This window comes from Bombina bombina, chromosome 10 (genome assembly GCF_027579735.1).
Source record: "Bombina bombina isolate aBomBom1 chromosome 10, aBomBom1.pri, whole genome shotgun sequence".
Classification (NCBI taxonomy): Eukaryota; Metazoa; Chordata; class Amphibia; order Anura; family Bombinatoridae; genus Bombina; species Bombina bombina.
In genome coordinates, this window is record NC_069508.1 from 138,180,021 (window position 1) to 138,202,387 (window position 22,367).

The following is a 22,367-nucleotide window of genomic DNA, read 5'->3' on the forward strand; positions in this document are numbered from 1 at the left end:
CTGTATACAACTGACAGGAAAATATCACCTGAGCATCTCTATGTAAAAAAGGAAGATATTTTACCTCACAATTTCCTCAGCTCAGCAGAGTAAGTTCTGTGTAAAAAATTATAATTCAGCTGCAGCCCAGCTGCAGGTAAAATAAAAATAAAAATTAAGAAATTAACAGCAGCCAATCAGCATCAACAGTGCTGAGGTCATGAACTCTTTTACTTTGATCTCATGAGATTTCACTTAACTCGCATGAGATTTCATTGTAAACTTCGTTACACTGAATAGGGAAATAAGATGAGTGTGCAAGAAAGCTCGCTCCTTCCGCTGTCCCGGGACAGACATACTGATTTGCTGCTTAGAAGTAGGGAGGGCGAATGTTTCTAAAAATTCTAAATTTAAAACGAATTTTGATACATTCGTTCGTTCGAATAAAATTTCGAATGTTTATATAACATTCTAACATTCTATGTTCAAATTTTCGGTTTAGAATTTTTCAATAAAATTCGAAAATATTCGTTCGCATAATAGAATGTTTAGCTATGTATTCATTCAATTCCGAAATGTAATATTCGAAATCGAATGTGACATTCAAATTCAAAATAGTATTTCTAGTCTTCAACTGTGTTTAATAAATGTAATATTCGAATTCGAATGCTACATTTGAATGTCACATTCGAATTTGAAATAGTATTTCTAGTCTAATACTGTGTTTTTTAAATGTAAAATTCGAATTCGAATGTGACATTCGAATTTGAAATAGTATTTCTAGTTTACAACTGTGTTTAATAAATGTGATATTCGATTCGAATGTGATATTCGATTCGAATGTGATATTTGATTCAAATGGGACATTCAAATTCGCAATAGTATTTCTACTCTAATGCTGTGTTTTATAAATGTAATATTAAAATTCGAATGTGATATTCGATTCGAATGTGACATTTTAATTCGAAATAGTGTTTCTAGTCTACAATTGTGTTTTATAAATGTAAAATTCGAATCGAAAGTGACATTCAAATTTGAATGTGACATTCAAATTCGAATGTGACATTCAAAAACTGTAACTAACATTCGAAAATCGAATTTTTAAGAATATTCGTTCTTATCAACATTCTATTATGTAAATCGAATTTCTACAATAACATTCGTTCTAACATTCAAATTCAAATTAGAATATAAACACATTCGCCCATCCCTACTTAGAAGTCCTTTACAATGGGAGGTGGCTACTGAGAAACTTTGGAGGTAAAATATCTTTCTTTTTTACATAGAGATGTTCAGGTGATATTTTCTAGTCAGCTTTTTACAGCTATACTGCATCACTTTCAAGTGTTTAAACATTTGGGTATTATGGCCCTTGAAACAATTTAGATAATAGAAGTAAATTGGAATGCTGTTTAAAATTGTATTCTTTATCTTAATCATGAAAGAAAAAAATTGGGTTTCATTTCCATTTAAGCTGTGTTTTTATATCATTTTCAATCATTTTTTTTTATTTAATAACTTTAGTTATGAATGTGGGATAAAGAGCAATGGTATATAATGGTACATTACAAGTATTTCCAATAATTTTGCAAATACAGTGGAACTGAAAGATGGTTGAAAGTGAGCAAAAGCTGATCACAGCCAACCAAGCATTTGCTAACATTTGCTGTGTAATTATAGCTAGTCAGGAGACAGTGGCTTATATTCAGAGATACATCTGTTGTAATTCATTATACTTGAAACAAGAAACAGTGACTTCTCTTAGAGATAGAGCTGATAAACTCAAGTTTAGCTGTAGAGAGATACACCTTAACTTCTCTACCACCTTTTAGGTGGCGGACTGAAATCATCCAGATCCGATACGATCGGGATAATTGATGGCCCCTGCTAGTGACCGATCAGCCGCCAGTGAGAAGGAGGCGGCATTGCACAAACATTTCACTAGAAATGCTTGTGCAATGATAAATGCAGACAGCGTATGCTGTCTGCATTTAGCGAGGTTGAGCGGACATGATTCGCTACACCTCCGGTAAATCTAACCCATGGTTTGAACTTCAAATGAGTAGCAGATTTTTTTTTATTTATTTTTTTACAAATTTCAGTTATATTTATGATACTCCTGTATCATGTGACAGCCATCAGCCAATCACAAATGCATATATACGTATATCCTGTGAATTCTTGTACGTGTGCAGCAGAAGCTGGGGACTCAAAAATTGTTAATATAAAGACTGTGCACATTTTGTTAATGCAAGTTAACTGGAAAGTTGTTTAAAATTGCATGCTGTATCTGAATCATGAAAGTTTTATTTTGACCTAAGTGTCCCTTTAACCATTTCTACCTATACAGGTATACCTCACTTTACAGCGCTGAAAATGAAATGGGATATTAGCTTTTTTGTAGAATAGTTATACTATAGTTTAGCTTTGGTTGTACTGTATAACTCTGGTCTATTTCTCTGAATGTTGTTATATTCAATTCACACCATCATGCTGTACAGTTATCTGCTTGTAACCCAAGAGAACAGCCTGCCCTGCTGTCTCACTGAAATAAACCTTTTTACAGAAGAATCACGTTTTTATTTTAATTATAACCCCTAGACAACAAAGGTGATTCAGAACCTGAGTAACCCCTATACCCTACAATCCTTATTCTGACTATGGATACTCTGCAATTCTGATTCATTTCACTTTCCAAAATGATTTTGTTATGCAGGTTCTACTGGTTTTTATCTCTGGCGCTTCAGTTGAGCGCATGCACAATCTGCTAATGGCATATGAGGGAAGACTATTTTAATAAAATGCATGGATAATTTTGAAATTAATGGAGCATGGAAGTCAAATTAAACTTTCAGAGATTTGGAGTGTGTACTATTCAAAGAAAAAATCTTTCCAACTTTTATTGTTAAATTGCTGAACAGCATACGTAGGTAGGCTCAGGAATGTATAATTGTCTTGAGCAACATATGTATAAAACTGTTACAAGCACTGTCACTATATAGTGCATAAGAAAAACCTCTAGTTATGCTTTGTAACAAAGGATAGCAAAAAAAAAAGTCAGTTTGATAATATAAGTAACATTTTAAGCGTGTTTGTTGTTTAATTATATGCTCTAGCATCTAAATCATGAATTTACACCTCATTTAAATGCATAAACAAATTGGAACATATAGTCATTCATATACATGAATATATTCATATATTAATTCATATAAACAGGTACTCCAATATTCATTCATTAGTTTTCAACAATAAAATGGATCTTTGTGGCAAAGTGTAATTGCATTAAAATCTTTATGATAAACTTAAAAGGCTGCGCGTTTCTCAGCCTCACAGGACTGTTTCATCAGGTCGTGCCAACTGCTTAGAAAGCATTTGATGTTTGCTGCACTCAGTTTCAGCATGCTGCTGATTTTGATAGTGTAGTGACCCCTAGTGGGAATGAAACGTATTAAGGGCTGTAGCCTGGCAGGGATAGGAATGTGAAGAAAAGATGGAGATGCAACAATGTTGCAGTTTAAGGAGAGTGACTCACCTTGAGGTTTAAGAACAGATGTTCTGGAGAGTTCTGCCACTTTCCTCCGGTGTTTCTTCAAGAAGTTGGAGTTGCCCACCCTCCCTTCCCTGGAAAAGAAACATGGCGGGCGGCATGAGCAGCGGCTGTGTTTCGACTTTAGTTAACATGGCGGGGGTAGGGTTAGTCGAGCTAGCCTTGGGTAAGCCCGTGTTTGTAATGTTTGGGCCTCCACCAGCCTCTTATTTGGCTCTTTTCGGCTGTCAAGAGCTGGGTCCCTTAAGGGCAGGAGCTATAGTTTGCTCTAGCGGCGAGAGGTAGCGGCCAAATTTTGAAGCCTTGGGGTGGAGTGATTGGTCAGGCTGGAGGAAAGGCGACGTCACTAGGTCCGAGCCTAGGGTGCCTTCTCCTTGCAGGTAGGCAGGCCAGAAAAATCATCCTAACCCCCTTGACTAAAACATCTGATGGGGCGGAGTCATCCAAAGGGACTCCATCATATCCTGAATCGGAATTGGGCCTCTACCTCCCAAAGTAGGAGTTATGGTTAGGGACTCATGCACGCCAGGCATATTTGCATATGCTGTTGGTTACTAAGTAACCTGCTAGTGTGATCCCGAGGGTCTTCCTCCCAGCCCTGTTGTTGTGTCCTTATTTCGGGAAATAAGGGGGGGGTAATAAAGTTTGATTTGGTGTGTTAATTTACTGGTATCCCAGAGTAAGCTATTCAGTCCTTATGCACACTTTTTTCTAAGCAGTTGACAGAACCTGATGAAACAAGCCAGTGGGGCTGTGAAACGCATTGTCAATTAAGTTTTTAATAAAGATTTTGATGCAATTACACTGTGCCAAAAAACATAATTTATGTAAGAACTTACCTGATAAATTCATTTCTTTCATATTAACAAGAGTCCATGAGCTAGTGACGTATGGGATATACATTCCTACCAGGAGGGGCAAAGTTTCCCAAACCTTAAAATGCCTATAAATACACCCCTCACCACACCCACAAATCAGTTTAACGAATAGCCAAGAAGTGGGGTGATAAGAAAAAAGTGCGAAGCATATAAAATAAGGAATTGGAATAATTGTGCTTTATACAAAAAAATCATAACCACCACAAAAAAAGGGTGGGCCTCATGGACTCTTGTTAATATGAAAGAAATGAATTTATCAGGTAAGTTCTTACATAAATTATGTTTTCTTCCATGTAATTAACAAGAGTCCATGAGCTAGTGACGTATGGGATAATGAATACCCAAGATGTGGATCTTTCCACACAAGAGTCACTAGAGAGGGAGGGATAAAATAAAGACAGCCAATTCCTGCTGAAAATAATCCACACCCAAAATAAAGTTTAATGAAAAAACATAAGCAGAAGATTCAAACCGAAACCACTGCCTGAAGTACCTTTCTACCAAAAACTGCTTCAGAAGAAGAGAATACATCAAAATGGTAGAATTTAGTAAAAGTATGCAAAGAGGACCAAGTCGCTGCTTTGCAAATCTGATCAACTGAAGCTTCATTCCTAAACGCCCAGGAAGTAGAAACTGACCTAGTAGAATGAGCTGTAATCCTCTGAGGCGGAGTCTTACCCGATTTAACATAGGCAAGATGAATTAAAGATTTCAACCAGGATGCCAAAGAAATGGCAGAAGCTTTCTGGCCTTTTCTAGAACCAGAAAAGATGACAAATAGACTAGAAGTCTTTCGGAAAGATTTAGTAGCTTCAACATAATATTTCAAAGCTCTAACAACATCCAAAGAATGTAATGATTTCTCCTTAGAATTCTTAGGATTAGGACATAATGAAGGAACCACGATTTCTCTACTAATGTTGTTGGAATTCACAACCTTAGGTAAAAATTCAAAAGAAGTTCGCAACACCGCCTTATCCTGATGAAAAATCAGAAAAGGAGACTCACAAGAAAGAGCAGATAATTCAGAAACTCTTCTGGCAGAAGAGATGGCCAAAAGGAACAAAACTTTCCAAGAAAGCAATTTAATGTCCAATGAATGCATAGGTTCAAACGGAGGAACTTGAAGAGCTCCCAGAACCAAATTCAAACTCCATGGAGGAGAAATTGACTTAATGACAGGTTTTATACGAACCAAAGCTTGTACAAAACAATGAATATCAGGAAGAATAGCAATCTTTCTGTGAAAAAGAACAGAAAGAGCAGAGATTTGTCCTTTCAAGGAACTTGCGGACAAACCCTTATCTAAACCATCCTGAAGAAATTGTAATATTCTCGGAATTCTAAAAGAATACCAAGAAAAATGATGAGTAAGACACCAAGAAATATAAGTCTTCCAGACTCTATAATATATCTCTCTAGATACAGATTTACGAGCCTGTAACATAGTATCAATCACAGAGTCAGAGAAACCTCTTTGACTAAGAATCAAGCGTTCAATCTCCATACCTTTAAATTTAAGGATTTCAGATCCGGATGGAAAAAAGGACCTTGCGACAGAAGGTCTGGTCTTAACGGAAGAGTCCATGGTTGGCAAGATGCCATCCGGACAAGATCCGCATACCAAAACCTGTGAGGCCATGCCGGAGCTATTAGCAGAACAAACGAGCATTCCCTCAGAATCTTGGAGATTACTCTTGGAAGAAGAACTAGAGGCGGAAAGATATAGGCAGGATGATACTTCCAAGGAAGTGATAATGCATCCACTGCCTCCGCCTGAGGATCCCGGGATCTGGACAGATACCTGGGAAGTTTCTTGTTTAGATGAGAGGCCATCAGATCTATCTCTGGAAGCCCCCACATTTGAACAATCTGAAGAAATACCTCTGGGTGAAGAGACCATTCGCCCGGATGCAACGTTTGGCGACTGAGATAATCCGCTTCCCAATTGTCTACACCTGGGATATGAACCGCAGAGATTAGACAGGAGCTGGATTCCGCCCAAACCAAAATTCGAGATACTTCTTTCATAGCCAGAGGACTGTGAGTCCCTCCTTGATGATTGATGTATGCCACAGTTGTGACATTGTCTGTCTGAAAACAAATGAACGATTCTCTCTTCAGAAGAGGCCAAAACTGAAGAGTTCTGAAAATTGCACGGAGTTCCAAAATATTGATCGGTAATCTCACCTCCTGAGATTCCCAAACTCCCTGTGCCGTCAGAGATCCCCACACAGCTCCCCAACCTGTGAGACTTGCATCTGTTGAAATTACAGTCCAGGTCGGAAGAACAAAAGAAGCCCCCTGAATTAAACGATGGTGATCTGTCCACCACGTTAGAGAGTGTCGAACAATCGGTTTCAAAGATATTAATTGAGATATCTTCGTGTAATCCCTGCACCATTGGTTCAGCATACAGAGCTGAAGAGGTCGCATGTGAAAACGAGCAAAGGGGATCGCGTCCGATGCAGCAGTCATAAGACCTAGAATTTCCATGCATAAGGCTACCGAAGGGAATGATTGTGACTGAAGGTTTCGACAAGCTGTAATCAATTTTAGACGTCTCTTGTCTGTTAAAGACAGAGTCATGGACACTGAATCTATCTGGAAACCCAGAAAGGTTACCCTTGTTTGAGGAATCAAAGAACTTTTTGGTAAATTGATCCTCCAACCATGATCTTGAAGAAACAACACAAGTCGATTCGTATGAGACTCTGCTAAATGTAAAGACTGAGCAAGTACCAAGATATCGTCCAAATAAGGAAATACCACAATACCCTGTTCTCTGATTACAGACAGAAGGGCACCGAGAATCTTTGTGAAAATTCTTGGAGCTGTAGCAAGGCCAAACGGTAGAGCCACAAATTGGTAATGCTTGTCTAGAAAAGAGAATCTCAGGAACTGAAAATGATCTGGATGAATCGGAATATGCAGATATGCATCCTGTAAATCTATTGTGGACATATAATTCCCTTGCTGAACAAAAGGCAATATAGTCCTTACAGTTACCATCTTGAACGTTGGTATCCTTACATAACGATTCAATAATTTTAGATCCAGAACTGGTCTGAAGGAATTCTCCTTCTTTGGTACAATGAAGAGATTTGAATAAAACCCCATCCCCTGTTCCGAAATTGGAACTGGCATAATTACTCCAGCCAACTCTAGATCTGAAACACAATTCAGAAATGCTTGAGCTTTCACTGGATTTACTGGGACACGGGAAAGAAAAAATCTCTTTGCAGGAGGTCTCATCTTGAAACCAATTCTGTACCCTTCTGAAACAATGCTCTGAATCCAAAGATTGTGAACAGAATTGATCCAAATTTCTTTGAAAAAACGTAACCTGCCCCCTACCAGCTGAACTGGAATGAGGGCCGTACCTTCATGTGAACTTAGAAGCAGGCTTTGCCTTTCTAGCAGGCTTGGATTTATTCCAGACTGGAGATGGTTTCCAAACTGAAACTGCTCCTGAGGATGAAGGATCAGGCTTTTGTTCTTTGTTGAAACGAAAGGAACGAAAACGATTGTTAGCCCTGTTTTTACCTTTAGATTTTTTATCCTGTGGTAAAAAAGTTCCTTTCCCACCAGTAACAGTTGAAATAATAGAATCCAACTGAGAACCAAATAATTTGTTTCCCTGGAAAGAAATGGAAAGTAGAGTTGATTTAGAAGCCATATCAGCATTCCAAGTCTTAAGCCATAAAGCTCTTCTGGCTAAGATAGCTAGAGACATAAACCTAACATCAACTCTAATAATATCAAAAATGGCATCACAGATAAAATTATTAGCATGCTGAAGAAGAATAATAATATCATGAGAATCACGATTTGCTACTTGTTGCGCTAGGGTTTCCAACCAAAAAGTTGAAGCTGCAGCAACATCAGCCAATGATATAGCAGGTCTAAGAAGATTACCTGAACACAGATAAGCTTTTCTTAGAAAGGATTCAATTTTTCTATCTAAAGGATCCTTAAACGAGGTACCATCTGACGTAGGAATGGTAGTACGTTTAGCAAGGGTAGAAATAGCCCCATCAACTTTAGGGATTTTGTCCCAAAATTCTAACCTGTCAGGCGGAACAGGATATAATTGCTTAAAACGTTTAGAAGGAGTAAATGAATTACCCAATTTATCCCATTCTTTGGAAATCACTGCAGAAATAGCATTAGGAACAGGAAAAACTTCTGGAATAACCGCAGGAGCTTTAAAAACCTTATCCAAACGTATAGAATTAGTATCAAGAGGACTAGAATCCTCTATTTCTAAAGCAATTAGTACTTCTTTAAGTAAAGAGCGAATAAATTCCATCTTAAATAAATATGAAGATTTATCAGCATCAATCTCTGAGATAGAATCCTCTGAACCAGAAGAGTCCAAAGAATCAGAATGATGGTGTTCATTTAAAAATTCATCTGTAGAGAGAGAAGATTTAAAAGACTTTTTACGTTTACTAGAAGGAGAAATAACAGACAAAGCCTTCTTTATGGATTCAGAAACAAAATCTCTTATGTTATCAGGAACATTCTGCACCTTAGATGTTGAGGGAACTGCAACAGGCAATGGTACATTACTAAAGGAAATATTATCTGCTTTAACAAGTTTGTCATGACAATTATTACAAACAACAGCTGGAGGAATAGCTACCAAAAATTTACAGCAGATACACTTAGCTTTGGTAGATCCAGCAGGCAGTGATTTTCCTGTAGTATCTTCTGGCTCAGATGCAACGTGAGACATCTTGCAATATGTAAGAGAAAAAACAACATATAAAGCAAAATAGATCAAATTCCTTATAAGACAGTTTCAGGAATGGGAAAGAATGCCAAATATCAAGCTTCTAGCAACCAGAAGCAAATGAAAAATGAGACTGAAATAATGTGGAGACAAAAGCGACGCCCATATTTTTTAGCGCCAAATAAGACGCCCACATTATTTGGCGCCTAAATGCTTTTGGCGCCAAAAATGACGCCACATCCGGAACGCCGACATTTTTGGCGCAAAATAACGTCAAAAAAATGACGTAACTTCCGGCGACACGTATGACGCCGGAAACGGAAAAGAATTTTTGCGCCAAAAAAGTCAGCGCCAAGAATGACGCAATAAAAAGAAGCATTTTCAGCCCCCGCGAGCCTAACAGCCCACAGGGAAAAAAGACAAATTTTTGAGGTAAGAAAAATATGATAATTCAATGCATAATCCCAAATATGAAACTGACTGTCTGAAAATAAGGAAAGTTGAACATTCTGAGTCAAGGCAAATAAATGTTTGAATACATATATTTAGAACTTTATAAATAAAGTGCCCAACCATGGCTAGGAGTGTCACAGAAAATAAGACTTACTTACCCCAGGACACTCATCTACATGTAGTAGAAAGCCAAACCAGTACTGAAACGAGAATCAGCAGAGGTAATGGTAAATATAAGAGCATATCGTCGATCTGAAAAGGGAGGTAAGAGATGAATCTCTACGACCGATAACAGAGAACCTATGAAATAGACCCCGTAGAAGGAGATCACTGCATTCAAATAGGCAATACTCTCCTCACATCCCTCTGACATTCACTGCACGCTGAGAGGAAAACCGGGCTCCAACTTGCTGCGGAGCGCATATCAACGTAGAATCTAGCACAAACTTACTTCACCACCTCCATCGGAGGCAAAGTTTGTAAAAACTGATTTGTGGGTGTGGTGAGGGGTGTATTTATAGGCATTTAAGGTTTGGGAAACTTTGCCCCTCCTGGTAGGAATGTATATCCCATACGTCACTAGCTCATGGACTCTTGCTAATTACATGAAAGAAAGATCCATTTTATTGTTGACATCTGATGAATGAATATCGGAGTAACTGTGTATCCTGCGATCTGAAGTGCATTTGTATCCTGGTACCTGAGATCAGTCAGCTGGACGGCTGGGAGGTTCCAGTCTGCTATTAGAGCACCTGGAGGTGCTCTCTTTTTTTGAGTATTCTGTACAATATATCATACCATTTTGGTACACATTGTGCTAGGCAATTTTCATGTCCTTGTTTCCTTTGTGTTTTAAATTGGATTGTTGTTTAAAATTATATTCACTATCTCTATCATGAAAGAAAACATGTGGGTTTGATGTCCCTTTAAATTTACTGCATTGTTTATTTACAACTTATAATTAATCATTTTATATTAAAATCTCCTATGTTTCATGTTTCTTTAATCCCATTACCCCTATGGCCATTTACCAATAGCGCTGAAACCTAGATAAGAAGGAACCAATAGCAGTAATCCTTTGCCTAATGATCACTGAAATTGGCAGTAATCACATGTTGAAAAATGATCTCTTCCTGCTTTTCAGCTTACTTGATATTTTTACAAAATGCTTTTTAAGAAGCTAATTGCTATTTGTATTATTGCCACCTACAGACTGCTTACCTGTTTGGTTTTGCCACCTATAGTTTTCAGATTTCACCTACAGATTACCTATATTATATCACAAACAGCATTTTAAAAAGCTAATCTGTTTTATTTCTACCATCTTATTTGCTGATCTACTAAACATATATATTTCACCTATAGATTACCTACATTAAATATTTTTTGTGTTTGTTGTGTGAAAATAATTTAATTGAGAACCCCAGTTATTGATTGATTTTGCTTTGCATTTGATCGCATTTGGCGTACATCTCATGGTCAACTGAGTGAGATCCAAAAAGCTAGATAAATACCTTGGGTTGTTTCATTTTAGAATATATATATAGTTTTATTAGTCAGTTTTTAATATTTGGGTAGTTATGCCATGCTAAATGAGAGTTGCCCCATTGAACCACTTTAGAAGATGAGATATACAGCTGCAAATACTGAACTTATAACTATCAGAAATAATAACAATTCTACGCATATTGAGTCTTAGCTGACTGAGAGGATGCCAAAGAACACATTTTGAGATTTTATTTCTAAAATTGTTTAGCAACAGGTTTTTGTGGGATGTAATAATAAATCTTGTTACAGATTTCTTTCAAGTTTTTTCATAATTTTACAATAATGTCTTAACTGTGTAAATAAAAAGCTAGTCAAAACCGTCATCCACTGAAAGAATAAAAATAAAGTCTCTTTTTTTTGTTTAAACTGATACAAAAAACTTCATAAAGGAATAGTCTAGTCAAAGTTAAACTTTCATGATTCAAATAGAGCAGACAATTTTAAGCAACTTTCTAATTTAAACCTATTATCAATTTTTCTTCGTTCTCTTGTTATCTTTATTTGAAAAAGAAAGAATGTAAGCATAGGAGTCGGCCCATTTTTGGTTTAGCACCTGGGTAGCACTTTCTGATTGGTGTCTAAATGTAGCCACCAATCAGCAAGCGCTACCGAGGTGCTGAACCAAAAATGGTCCGGCTCCTAAGCTTACATACAAATAAAGAGAACAAAAAAAATTGATAATAGGAGTAAATTGGAAAGTTGCTTAACATTGCATGCTCTGTCTTAATCATGAAAGTTTAATTTTGAATAGACTATTCCTTTAAGGAGTCTTTTAAGGGTTTAATGAAACTACACACTGAGTTTGATGGTTAGAATTACCTTTTTTGTTCATGAAGTAGAGAAAAAAGTGACCCTCCAGAGATATACTGAGTAACAATTGCAAACTGACTTGGGTCATCTAAGCAAGCGCCAACAAACTGAATGACACATGGATGGTTGAGACGGCATAAAATGGAGACCTCACGGCAAAACATATCCACATCTGATTTAGAACAGTATGTGTTTGCTCTGTATCTATAGGAAAAAATAAGAAAACAAGATCAAAATGCTGTAAAAATAAGTTGTGTTCAAGAACAAAATGGCTCCCAGTTCAAACAATCATAATTTTGTGTGATATGTATTGACTGGCTTTTTGCTGAGTTTTTAGATTTGTAGACATTGCAATCTAACAGAAAAATCTGTGGCAACCCACTCATCACAAACTCTTTCAAATGTGTTTGTGGCATGAAAACACTCCCTATACTCTGTATGGGGAGAATTCAACTGCCATATTTCAATCCTTCAGAAAACACTTTTACAGCAATTTTTCATAGGATTTTTTTACTTCATTAATAGCACAGGCTTGACCTTGTAAAAAAAACGTTTAGCCTGTTTCAAGTTACATATCATTGTTGATTACAACTGAGTGTCTGAACATTTAAAAAATATTAATTTAAAAATTACTTTAAATTATATAAAACTGATAAAAACTTGAACACCATGAACTAAAATTATTGGTCAAAGGGACATTTTACTGATTTTTTTTCTATTATGTATAATGTAGCCGTGTTCAAATATTTTTTTTCATGAAAAATGCTTGAGTAAAAGCAGTTTAAATGGACACTGAACCCAATTTTTTTTCTTTCGTGAATTAGATAGAGCATGCAATTTTAAGCAACTTTCTAATTTACTCCTATTATCAAATTTTCTTCATTCTCTTGGTATCTTTATTTGAAATGCAAGAATGTAAGTTTAGATGCCGGACCATTTTTGGTGAACACACTGTGTTGTTCTTGCTGATTGGTGGATAAATTCACCCACCAATAAACAAGTGCTTTCCATGGTCCTGAACCAAAAAATAGCTTAGATGCCTTCTTTTTCAAATAAAAAAAGCAAGAGAACGAAGAAAAAATGATAATAGGAGTAAATTAGAAAGCTGCTTAAATGTGCTTGCTCTATCTGAATCATGAAAGAAAAAATTTGGGTCCAGTGTCCCTTTAACTTTAAAGTGAAATTAGCAGGAAGTATATGATTGTGTATATAAGTCCTGGTACTCTAAAGTTCGCTGGTTGACAAGACTCCTTTCCATTAAAAAAAAAGCAAAGCACTCTAATACATTTTGAATCATTCTCTTATGGGCCAGAAAATCAATACATTGCATGACGCTCGCAGAGATTGTTTCAGGGAATTATCTAAAAAAGGAGGGCTGTCCTGTGAGTTGTGAGATGCCTATCATATACATTAAAGGATTATAATACTCATATGCTAAATCACTTGAAAGTGGTGCAGTATAGCTGTAAAAAGCTGACAAGAAAATATCACATGAATATCTTGAAGATGCCCGTCTGGACTACAACTTCTGCTGGATTTGTTGAGGACATCTTGCCGCTTGGATGAAGACGTCTCCCGGTAAGTGAATCCTCATGGGGTTAGTGTTAGGATTGATTTAAGGGTGTATTGGGTGGGTTTATTTTTTAGGTTTGGTACTTTGGGCCTGCAAAAGAGCCAACTGCCCATTTAAGGACAATGCCCATCCAAATGCCCTTTTCAGGGCAATAGGGAGCTTAGGCTTTTTTAGTTAGTAATTTATTTGGGGGGTTGGTTGTGTGGGTGGTGGGTTTTACTGTTGGGGGGTTGTTTGTATTTTTTTTACAGGTAAAAGAGCTGATTTCTTTGGGGCAATGCCCCGCAAAAGGCCCTTTTAAGGGCTATTGGTAATTTAGTTTAGGCTAGGGTTTTTTATTTTATTTTGGGGGGGCTTTTTTTATTTTGATAGGGCTATAAAATTTAAATATATGTAATTTGTTTTTATTTTCTGTAATTTAGTGTTTGTTTGTTTTTGTACTTTAGCTAATTTAATTTAATTTATTTAATTGTTGTTAATTTAGTTAATTTATTTAATTATAGTGTAGTGTTAGGTGTTATTTTAACTTAGGTTAGGTTTTATTTTACAGGTACTTTTGTATTTATTTTAGCTAGGTAGCTAGTAAATAGTTAATAACTATTTAATAACTATTCTACCTAGTTAAAATAAATACAAACTTGCCTGTAAAATAAAAATAAACCCTAAGCTAGATACAATGTAACTATTGGTTATATTGTAGCTAGCTTAGGGTTTATTTTACAGGTAAGTATTTAGTTTTAAATAGGAATAATTTAGTTAATGATAGTAATTTTATTTAGATTTATTTAAATAATATTTAAGTTAGGGGGTGTTAGGGTTAGGGTTAGAGTTAGGTTTAGGGGTTAATAACTTTAATATAGTGGCGGCAACATTGGGGGCAACAGATTAGGGGTTAATAAATGTAGGTAGGTGGTGGCGATGTTAGGGGCGGCAGATTAGGGGTTAATAAGTATAAAGTAGGTGGCGGCTGTGTCAGAGCGGCAGATTAAGGGTGTTTAGACTCGGGGTACATGTTAGGGTGTTAGGTGTAAACATAACTTTTATTCTCCCATAGGAATCAATGGGATATCTGGCAGCAGCAAACATGAGCTTTGCTGCTTTCAGACTCCCATTGATTCCTATGGCATCCGCCGCCTCCAGGGCGGCGTATTGAAAACCAGGTACACTGGGCCGAAATAGTGCCGAGCGTATCTGGTAGAAATTTGATAATTTGCAAAAGTAGTCAGATAGTGCCGAACTTGCATTCGGAACATCTGTAGTGACGTAAGCATCGATCTGTGTCTGACTGAGACCAGCGGATCGTATGTTACATCACAAAATTCTACTTTTGCTGGTCTGTAGGGTTTGATAACTAAGGAGAATCAGGCTCGCCACAATTACGCTGCGGAATTCCAGCATATTTGCGGTTGACGGCTTGATAAATAGGCCCCATTGGCTGCACACTCTATTGACCAATTTATAACTGTTTCTGAATGGTCACAGCAGAGAAGGTAACCTAAGTTACAACATGGCAACTCCCCTTGTTTTATAGGCCTCTATTTATCAAGCCGTCAACCACAAATTACGCTGGAATTCCGCAGCGTAATTGTGGAGAGCTTGATTCGCCTTATTTATCAAAGGCTACAGACCGGCAAAAGTAGAATTTTGTAATGTAACATACGATCCACCGGTCTCAGTCCGACACAGATTGATGCTTACTTCACTACAGATGTTCCGAATGCAAATTCGGCACTATCTGACTACTTTTGCCATTTATCAGATACCTACCAGGTACGCTCGGCACTATTCCGGCCCAGCGTACCTGGTTTTCAATCCGCCGCCCTGGAGGAGGCGGATGCCATAGGAATCAATGGGAGTCTGAAAGCAGTGAAAGCTCATGTTTGCTGCTGCCCGATATCCCATTGATTCCTATGGGAAAATAAAAGTTACGTCTACACCTAACACCCTAACATGTACCCCAAGTGTAAACACTCCTAATCTGCCACTCCCTACACCGCCGCTACCTACATAATGTTATTAACCCCTATCCCGCCATTCCCGGACCCCGCCGCAACTAAATAAACTTATTAACCCCTAAACCGCTGCTCCCGGAGTCCACCACCGCCTACATAATACTTATTAACCCCTAACCTGCCACCCCCTACATAAAGTTATTAACCCCTATCCTGCCTCTCCCGGAGCCCACCGCATCTGAATAAATGTATTAACCCCTAAACCGCCAGCCCCCCACATCGCCATAAACTAAATTAACCTATAATTCCCTAAACCTAACAACCCGTTAACTTTATATTAAATATGAACTCATTCCTATCTTATAATAAATTTAAACTTAGCTTTAAAATTAAATTAAACTATATTAAACTAATAATTAACCTATTCTAACTATTATAATAAAATTATATTAAACTATATTAAACTATTAATTAACCTACCCTATTATAATAAAATGACATTAAACTATATTAAATTAATAATTAATCTAACCTAACTTTTATACTAAAATAACATAAAACTACAAATTAAAATAAATATATTATATATTTAAACACCTAACCCTACTCAAATAATTTAAATCTACACTAAAAAATTACTAAGTTACAAATAACTAACGAGAGTTACAGAAAATAGCAAACACTAAGTTACACAAAAAAATAAACACTAAGTTACAAAAAATAAAAAATAAATTATCAAAGCTTTAAACTAATTACACCTAATCTAAGGGCCCTACAAAAATAAAAAAGCCCCCCAAAATAAAAAAACCCTAACCTACAATAAACTACAAATAGCCCTTAAAAGGGCCTTTTGCGGGGCATTGCCCCAAAGAAATCAGCTCTTTTACCTGTAAAAAAATTACAAACAACCCCCCCAATAGTAAAACCCACCACCCACACAACCAACCCCCCAAATAAAAAGCTAACTAAAAAACCTAAGCTTCCCATTGCCCTTAAAAGTGCATTTGTTTGGGGTTGCCCTTAAAATGGCATTTAGCTCTTTTGCAGGCCCAAGTCCTAATCTAAAATTAAAACCCACCCAATACACCCTTAAAAAAATCCTAACACTAACCCCATGAAGATTCACTTACCGGGAGACGTCTTCATCCAAGCGGCAAGATGTCCTCAATGAAGCCGGCAGAAGTGGTTCTCCAGACGGGCAGAAGTGGTCCTCCAGACGGGCAGAAGTCTTCATCCAGACGGCATCTTCTATCTTCATCCTTCCGGCGCGGAGCGGGTCCATCTTCAAGACATTCGACGCGGAGCATCCTCTTCCAACAACGTCTTCTTGCTGAATGAATATCACTTTAAGTGATGTCATCCAAGATGGCGTCCCTTCGATTCCGATTGGCTGATAGAATTCTATCAGCCAATCGGAATTAAGGTAGAAAAAATCCTATTGGCTGATGCAATCAGCCAATAGGATTGAACTATTGATTGGAACAGCCAATAGAATGCCAGCTCAATCCTATTGGCTGATTGCATCGTTGGAAGAGAATGCTCCGCGTCGGATGTCTTGAAGATGGACCTGCTTCGCGCCGGAAGGATGAAGATAGAAGATGCCGTCTGGATGAAGACTTCTGCCCGTCTGGAGGACCACTCCTGCTCGTCTGGAGAACCCCTTCTGCTGGCTTCATTGAGGACATCTTGCCGCTTGGATGAAAACTTCTCCTGGTAAGTGAATCTTCATGGGGTTAGTGTTAGTTTTTTTTAAGGGTGTATTGGGTGGGTTTATTTTTTAGGTTAGGGCTTTGCGTCTGCAAAAGAGCTAACTGCCCTTTTAAGGGCAATGCCCATCCAAATGCCCTTTTCAGGGCAATGGGGAGCTTAGGTTTTTTTTAGTTAGTAATTTATTTGGGGGGTTGGCTGTGTGGGTGGTGGGTTTTACTGTTGGGGGGGTTGTTTGTATTTTTTTTTCCAGGTAAATGAGCTGATTTCTTTGGGGCAATGCCCCGCAAAAGGCCCTTTTAAGGGCTATTGATAGTTTAGTTTAGGCAAGGCTTTTTTTTTATTTTGGGGGGGCTTTTTTATTTTGATAGGGCTATTAGATTAAGTTTTTAATTTTCTGTAATTTAGTGGGGGGGTTTAATACTTTAGATAATTTTATTTAATTGTAATTAATTGTATTTAATTTAGTTAATTTATTTAATTATATTGTAGTGTTAGGTGTTAGTGTAACTTAGGTTAGGTTTTATTTTACAGGTAAATTTGTCTTTATTATAACTATTTAATAACTATTGTACCTAGTCAAAATAAATACAAAGTTGCCTGTAAAATAAAAATAAACCCTTAGCTAGCTACAATGTAACTATTAGTTATATTGTAGCTAGCTTAGGGTTTATTTTATAGGTAAGTATTTAGTTTTAAATAGGAATTATTTAGTTAATTGTAGTAATTTTATTTAGATGTATTTAAATTATATTTAAGTTAGGGGGGGTTAGGTTTAGGGGTTAATAACTTTATTATAGTGGTGGCGACGTTGTGGGCGGCAGATTAGGGGTTAATAAATATAATGTAGGGTTTGGCAATGTTAGGGGCAGCAGATTAGGGGTTCATAAGTATAATGTAGGTGGCGGCGGTGTCCAGAGCGGCAGTGTAAGATTAAGGGTGTTTAGACTCGGGGGTTCATGTTAGGGTGTTAGGTGTAGACATAAATTTTATTTCCCCATAGGAATCAATGGGGCTGCGTTAGGAGCTTTACGCTGCTTTTTTGCAGGTGTTTTTTTTTCAGCCGGCTCTCCCACATTGATACCTATGGGGAAATCATGCACAAGCATGTTTTACCAGCTCACCGCTAACGTATGCAGCGCTGGTATTGAGGTGAGATGTGGAGCAAAATTTTGCTCTTCGCTCACTTTTTTGCGGCTAACGCCGGGTTTGTAAAAACCTGTAATACAAGCGCGGTCTGTAAGTGAGCGGTGAGCATAAACTGCTCGTTAGCACCGCACCCCTGTTAACGCCAAACTCGTAATCTAGGCGAGAGGTTGACCAACTGGCACCAGTAAGGGGGTAAATGAGACAATGGGGCCAAATTATCAAGCTCCGAATAGAGCTTGATGCCCCTTGTCTAAAGACTGCTGCTCCATAACTTGTCCACCTGCTCTGAGGCGGTGGACAGAAATCAACCAGATTGAATATGATCAGATTGATTGAAACCCCCTGCTAGCGGCCAATTGGCTGCGAATCTGCAGGGGCCGGTATTGCACAAGCAGTTCTGGTGAACTGCTTGTGCAATGATAAATGACGACACCGTATGCTGTTGGCATTTATCGATGTACAGTGGACATGATACGCTACATCGTATCATGTCCGCTCGCACTTTGATATATATTAAAAACATCTGCTGCACCTCTCTGCCAATCCCTTCACTGGCTTCCTCTTGCCTCTAGGATTAAAAATAAAATCCTCACCCTGACATATAAAGCTCTCAACTGCACTGCTCCCCCCTACATCTCCCTCCCGTCCCCTTCGATCAGCTCATCCTCTCCTCCTCTCCTCCTCTCTTGTTACTTCCTCACATTCACGTTTACAGGACTTCTCCAGACTGGCCCCCATCTTGTGGAATTCCCTGCCTCGCTCCATAAGACTCTCCCCTAGTTTTAACAGCTTCAAGCACTCCCTAAAAACTCTACTATTCAGGGATGCATACAACCAACACTAACCTTTCCTAATGCCATTGCTTTCCCCTTGAACCCCTTAGATTGTAAGCCTACAGGCCCAGCTGTTTACAGATCGCTTCATAAGAGCCGACTACAACAGTGAAACTCTCGACAGGGCCCTCTACCCACTTGACCCCTACAAAAGCTATCCTGTACACCGACTATGTTTACAGCGCTGCAGAATCTGTTGGCGCTCTACAAATACCTGATAATAATAATAATAATATGCCACAATAACTTTGAAGAGAGCTGCAAGCACGTGAGGAAAATCAGTATCTTGATGAATAGTAATCCTGCTTTTGTAATTGTACCCAGATGTTTAATAGTACATTAATAATTCAGACTTACCGTTTGACTGCCACAACTTTATTCCGGCATCTTCCTTTGTACACTTTTCCAAATGAACCTGCCGTTTATAAGAGTAAAGTAAAAAGTTGTGTATGATGACACTGATAACTTTTCTTTGAAATTGGTAACGTATGAATTTTCTCTCACCTGATCCAATTATTTCATGAAATTCAATTTCAGACATCTGAAGGTGAAAATGCGAGGGCAAGCTAGCGCGTAAGAGAAGCACATCTGCCTTTTCTGTAAGAAATGTAAAACAAAAAGCCGCAAGATAAAAATGTCATCATAAAACACAGATACTTATCTATCTTCAATATGTTCTTTAGTGATTCATCCAGAATGGTGCCATGACTATTACACAGATATTAGCTGCTGTAACCTGTTTTTCTGACTATTGATGGAGCTGTCCCTTGAAAATCCTGATGCTATTTTTCTGTCTACTATGGGCCAGATTACAAGGGACACCCTAACTGTATCGCGCCAACGATTTCGGAATTATCGTGGCTATCTGTTCGCATCAGAAGGAGCACTCATTTTAAAAGTTGAAAGTAAATGCAAATACGTGACCGCCATCGCAATTTACGCTAGAATGATTACCACGACCTCTTAGCTTGTTATGCAAAACTACAAAGTGTCACAAAACACATTCAAAAATACATTTAAAAGTACAGCTACACTCATAATAACACTTTCGGATAAAAAGTATTTAAAAACCCCCCACAAAAGTTATATAAGGGCTCCAATATATGAGGTTTCAGGTGTTAGAAGAAAAAAAAAGACTGCAAAGGGCTTTAACATAGAGATACATACATAATACTTATACATTCAGTATGCATTTATATGTTTATATGTGTATATATGTATTCACAGGCATATATACACATATAAACACATAAATACATATGTACACACATACAGGCATATATACACATATAATCACATACATACATATGTACACACATACAGGCATATATACACATATAAACACATAAATACATATGTACACACATACAGGCATATATACACATATAAACACATACATACATATGTACACACATACAGGCATATATACACATATAAACACATAAATACATATGTACACACATACAGACATATATACACATATAAACACATAAATACATATGTACACACATACAGGCATATATACACATATAAACACATAAATACATATGTACACACATACAGACATATATACAAGTGCATTTTTAACATGTTAAAGCATATTTATACAATATTACTTTTTAATAAAGTGTTATACTATGTATTTACTGTAAATATTTCACATTCCAATATTATACACATAGCAGAATATGTTCTATGCATTTTTAAATAGAGTTTCCTACATATATCTGTATATATCTATACCTATATATATATATATATATATATATATAGTTATAGGTACTGTATATAATTTACAAAAAATAATATATATATATATATATATATATATATATATATATATATACATAGTGTATATATATATGTAAATAACTATTTATGAATAGTTAGAACATATTCTGCTATGTGAAGAACATCGGAATGTGAAATATTCATATTTTCGTGCCTGGTTAGCGCACGTGAGAGAATGCGATCGGGTTTGTGCACGAGAAGGATGTTCATTTTTTTCACTTTTTGCACTCCATTGAAGCCTATGGGGGTATACGATAATGCGGTCGTGAAAACATTTTACTTTCAACTTGTAATAAATGCTCTACCCGACACGTGCAAAAAGCTTACTTCTAGCATACTTAAAGCACAAACGGGAGTGATAAATAGTGCTCCACTCATAATCTAGCACAATGTGTTTACTAAAACATACTTACTTTAGAATATGTTTTATGTAGTTGGTCAGAAAAAAAAACTGTTTATAAGCCAACATTATAAATAGCATAGTGTGTTACAGGGAATCCTGGTGGGGTAATCTCAGACATCAATGCTACAGAATTGTATTGTTTGTAGAGTTCAATACTTATTCACATACAAATAGATTGTACTCAGCTGTATACTGATTTTGTGCTTGCTTCACTTTGTACTATCGAGCAACACTTACTTAGGTTTATATTGATCACATTAATGGATTTAAATATTTCTTGGTCAGGATGTAATACTTCAAAGTAAATTAACATCCAATACTGTTCTTTTAAATACAAAGACAATTTGTCATATAAATTATTCAGCTGTGGAAATTCCTTTTAAAAATCAAATAATAACCCTTAAAAATAAATGTTTAGCAAATGAAAAAAACTAGGGGGCCAATTATCTAATGTTCTCCAGGTCAGACGTGGTTTTTCATGTTGACCCTCGCATTGGGCTTCCGTGGTGAAATTATTGTAAAATAAGGGGGCATTTCCTGAGAGCGGTGAGATGGCTGCTATGTAAAGTAATGTAGCTCGCTGGAAAGAGACACCGCACCGTAAAGCAAAGCTAGCAGGAAGGGCACTTTAAAAACAAAATCCTGCAGTCAATATAAATAACATTACGCTGCTTTCTGTGTATAGCATCTTACAATCGCTTGTATTATCAGATGTTTATTTCTATTAGGGTTTTAAAGTTATTGTAAACTTTAACGAATTAAAGCCCAGTATCAAATAATCTTAAAAACAGGGGCCAATCCTCCACCTGTATCGCCTCCTTTGGTGTCTCGTGGGGCAACGATTGGAGGAAGCCGGATTCGTCATCATTCTGCTAAAGAAAGCAGGAGCTGCAGGTGGAGGGATCGGCGTTATGTTTACCATAACGCAAAGGTATTTTAAAAAATAAGCATCTTTTTTAAGTTTAATGAATGAAAGTGCCCCTGTTTTTAATTTTAAGATTAT

At 37.1% G+C, this 22,367-nt stretch overlaps 1 protein-coding gene across 1 annotated transcript in view; it reads right to left on the bottom strand.

The window, feature by feature from the left end:
- Positions 1-22,367, bottom strand: part of TNNI3K (TNNI3 interacting kinase) — a 587,433-nt gene that overhangs the window by 340,604 nt on the left and 224,462 nt on the right. Inside the window, exons 14-16 of the mRNA XM_053693350.1 lie at positions 19,675-19,767; positions 19,528-19,585; positions 11,966-12,160 (exon numbers count right to left, since the gene is read on the bottom strand). Coding sequence (XP_053549325.1) covers positions 11,966-12,160; positions 19,528-19,585; positions 19,675-19,767 — 346 coding nt within the window. The remainder of the gene's footprint in view (positions 1-11,965; positions 12,161-19,527; positions 19,586-19,674; positions 19,768-22,367) is intronic.